Raw genomic sequence first — 4,164 nt, 5'->3', positions numbered from 1 at the left:
CAACTCTCTCCTTGGGTTCAAGAGTCTTCTAGTCTATCTGATGTCTTCTGTTGACTCTTTTCTATGGGATCTTGAGTCTATTGTCTCGTGTACAGTGTCTCCGGTTGATTCCCTCTCTCCCGGTGCTCTGAAGTCTCTTGTATTGGGGAAGTTGTCTCCAGATGTTCTCTCTCTCTCCAGGTGCTCTGGAGTCTCTTGTATTGGGGAAGGTGTCTCTGGTTGATTCCCTCTCTCCAGGTGCTCTGGAGTCTCTTGCATTGGGGAACGTGTCTCCAGTTGATTCCATCCCTTTAGGTGCTCTAGAGTCTCTTGTATTGGAGAAGGTGTCTCCAGTTGATTCCATCCCTTCAGGTGCTCTAGAGTCTCTTGTATTGGAGAAGGTGTCTCCGGTTGATTTCCTCTCTCCAGCTCTCTTCGGGTTGCCCTATGCCCGGGATCCAGAGTTCGGCTGGAGCTGTATGCTCTGTGTAGACTTGGACTTGTCCGAGTGGGGTTCTTTTTTTAGACATGCAACCCTCCATTGGACGTTCTCGCTGTTGAAGTAATATACCAAGGGGTCCAGGAAGCTGTTGAGGCTGGCCAGTGCCATCCCAGCCCGGCGCGCGCCACACGTGAACCGCAGCACCTCCGGGAAGACACCCACGCGGCCCAGCGTGTGGACAGTCTGAATGGAGTGAAAGGGCAGAAAGCAGAGGATCAGCACCCCAATGACCAGCAGGATGGTGCGCAGAGACTTCCTCTTCAGAGTGCGGGCCCCACCGGTGCTGTCGGCCAAATCCACAATCCTCTTGAAGATGAGGATGTAGCAGGTGAGGATGGTGACGAAGGGGAGGAAGAAGCCTATGGCTGAGGAGAGGAAGGTCATGGCTGCCAGCCGCTTGCTCCAGGACTTGGTGGAGAAGTTCTCCATGCAGGCCGTCCGCCCGTCAGGAAAGGTGTTAGTCAGAGATCCTGACAGGCCCAGAGCTGTCACCACCGCACCAATCACCGTCCAGATGACAAGAGACAGGACCACGCGGTAAGATGGCTTCTTCATGGTCAGGTAGCGAACCGGGTGCAGCACAGCCAGGTAGCGGTCTATGCAGACACAGGCCAGGAACAGGGTGCAGCCATACATGTTGGCAAAGAACAGGGCGCTGGTGACCTTGCACATGGCCTCCCCAAAAATCCAGTCATTTTGGCGCCGGTGGTAGTCCAGCTGCAGCGGGAGCGAGAGACTGAAGAGGATGTCGATGAGGATGACGTTGTAGAGGAAGATGGTTACCGGGGTAGCGCGTGCCCTCTGCGTGAAGCAGCTGTAGGCGGCTGCCAGGTTCCCCGCGAGGCTCAGGATGCAGACAATCCCATAGACGGCCGGTAGGAGGCGGTACTGGAATTCGGCCCCGGCAATGCAGAGCTTAGGGGGCACCAGTCCAGTGTCATTGTCTGTAACGTTGATCGCCCAGAGAGAAATGTTTGGGACGCTGCTCCCCGTGTACCACCAAGACTCTGTCGAGAGAGTCACCGTGCTCTCCATGCTCCCAGCAACAAAGCGAACAGCAGTTCTAATGAAAAGAGGAATTTGATGTCTGCAGGGTTTTTACCGGGGAAGGGGTGGGGGTTTTAACGGGTGGAGTCAGGGTCTTCTGACACGGACGAAAAGTCAAGGGAAATTTCACAACAGAGGCAAACTGAGCTGCTTCCTTGAAGCACAGCAAGCTGAAATTAAAGTGTGAACATTTGAGTCATCATAAGATGCAGAAATTGAGGAAATATGCAGATTGTTTTGGCAATCTTGGGCAGAACAAAATGAAGAAAAAGGAACAATGCAGGAAGTCCACAAAGGCTACATTCAGTGCAAATGTCACACAAGTTATTTGTGACCTTAATATACATGCAAAGAGTGGGAGATAAAGTGGGAGCTACAGCAGTCCCGTCATCCCTCTGTGAGATACCCCCAGCCTATTTTGGAACCTATACATAAGTTCCCTCGCATGATTGCAGCGCACGGTAACACACACCAGATGCTTGGCGGCAGTCAGTCTTTAAAGTTTGAGCTGTGCATGTGTCTTCCTTCCACACAAGCAAGACTTTGTTGGGGACACCCAGTGAAACTCTGAAAGGTTGAGAACAGCAGTGTATGGATGATGGTGGGTTCTGCTTTTCAGTGGAACTATAAAACACGTCACGAGGAGTTGTTGATTTACTACGTCAAATGTGGTTCACGTAAAAACAAACAAGCACGAAATGGCACGTGCCAGGACCTTCTGTCCATGTAGCTGCAGTTTTGAGAAAGTAAAGATTTTGAAGACTTGATAGTTCAGTGTCAAACTGAAAAGATTTGAGCAGTAGGTATTGGGGAAGGGAGAGGGGGATATTAGGCCCTGATGCTCTTTTCAAGAGTGGCAATAGTGCCGGAATGTGTTTTGATGGCAGTTCTAACACCTTTTGGGAGAAGGGCTGGATTATAGGTGTAATCTGTGAAACAAGCTAAGCAACTGGAAACATAAACACGGTGACCCTGTATGTCCCTGTGCAACACACTATGCAAAATGAACTGCCATTAACCGGGACATCAAGCCCCAGATATTAACGGTTTTAAATAAAAAGTGTTCTATCATTACAATTATTCATAACTAGTGGGGTTTGTGCTACCATTGAGCACCACCAGTGCCAATGCCACCAGGGTGACCTACAGCATGTCAGTCATTACCAGTAACTCAGTTACCGTCAGTGCTAGTACAAACACAGTACACGTCTTCATGTCTCAGTCACCAGTATAATCTTAAGGAACTCAGTCACCATCAGTGGCGTTACCACCAGTTCAGGCCCCTGTGGCTCAGCCCCTGTGAGTGCCAGCCCAGTGGTGCAAGCCACCACGCGGCCTTAAGCAACCTGTATTCATGTCTTTGCTGAACCACTTGTTCAAGGCCCAGTAATACAGTCACTATCAGTAGCAGCTCAACGGTACAAGTCTTACTATCAGTGCCCAGCCCGACCAGCATAAGGCGCAACATCTCAGCCAACATCAATAACTCATTTACTCTCCGTGCTAGTAACACAGTATATGCCTTGGTAACTCAGTCACCATCGGTGTCACAGTACAAGCCTTATGAACTCAGTCACCATCAGTGGCGTTACCACCAGTTCAGGCCTCTGTGGCTCAGCCCCTGTGAGTGCCAGACCAGTGGTGCAAGCCACCACGCGGCCTTACGCAACCTGTATTCATGTCTTTGCTGAACCACTTGTTCAAGGCCCAGTAATACAGTCACTATCAGTAGCAGCTCAACGGTACAAGTCTTACTATCAGTGCCCAGCCCGACCAGCATAAGGCGCAACATCTCAGCCAACATCAATAACTCATTTACTCTCCGTGCTAGTAACACAGTATATGCCTTGGTAACTCAGTCACCATTGGTGTCACAGTACAAGCCTTATGAACTCAGTCACCATCAATGGCATTCCCACCAGTTTATTTCCTGTAGCTCAGTCCCTATGCATAGCATCCCGGAAGTGCAAACATTAGTAACTAAGTCGCTATCAGTGCCAGGACCACCGTGAAGCCTTTAGTAACTTGTTTCAATCCTTAGCCTGTACCACCTGTTCAAGCTTTAGAAATGAAGTCACTGTCAGTGGCAGTACCAGAATCCAAGCTTTACTCTCAGTGCCGCCAGCCTATGACACAACATCTGAGTCCTGCTGTTCCTCAAAAGTGGAGTTGGTGAAGTCAAAGAGAAGGCTGGATCCAGGGTGTGTGAGGGCACCATAATCCAACATATGGATTCCCAACCATGGACACATGGTGAATTAAGTTGGATCCAGCCTTCTCTTTGACTTCACCAGCTCCACTTTTGAGGAACAGCAGGAACACCTTTTTTGTAATCATTGTAACTGTGTCTTCCGTTCCTGCTGGACCTCCAATTCCTTTGTGAGTGGAAAAAGCCCCTCTTGTCCCTCTTTTTGTACTTTACAACATCTGAGTCACTATCAGTAACTCAGTTACCATCAGTGCTAGTAGCACGATGCATGCCTTGGTAATTTGGTCACCATCGGTGTCACAGTGCAAGCCTTACTATCAGTGCTCAGTCTAGCCAGCATGAGTTACAACATCTCAGACACAATTAGTAACTCGGTTACCTTCCGTGCTAGTAACTTGGTCACCATCGGTATCACAGAACAAGTCTC

At 49.6% G+C, this 4,164-nt stretch overlaps 1 protein-coding gene across 1 annotated transcript; it reads right to left on the bottom strand.

The window, feature by feature from the left end:
• Positions 1 to 6: 6 nt before the first annotated feature.
• On the bottom strand, positions 7 to 1,535 carry LOC146811272 (cysteinyl leukotriene receptor 2-like). Its single transcript, XM_085614500.1, has one exon. The coding sequence runs from the start codon at positions 1,514 to 1,516 to the stop codon at positions 425 to 427; it is 1,092 nt and encodes a 363-aa protein (XP_085470626.1). The 5' UTR covers positions 1,517 to 1,535; the 3' UTR covers positions 7 to 424.
• Between the last annotated feature and the right edge of the window lie 2,629 nt (positions 1,536 to 4,164).

Source organism: Triturus cristatus, chromosome 7 (genome assembly GCF_964204655.1).
Source record: "Triturus cristatus chromosome 7, aTriCri1.1, whole genome shotgun sequence".
Lineage (NCBI taxonomy): Eukaryota > Metazoa > Chordata > Amphibia > Caudata > Salamandridae > Triturus > Triturus cristatus.
Note: the sequence above shows the minus strand (reverse complement) of the source record. Positions and strands in the feature narration are given on the sequence as shown.

What these genes read in the sequence shown, in the direction of transcription:
- LOC146811272 (XM_085614500.1), bottom strand. Translation starts at nt 1,516, where the DNA reads ATGGAGAGCACGGTGACTCTCTCGACAGAGTCTTGGTGGTACACGGGG.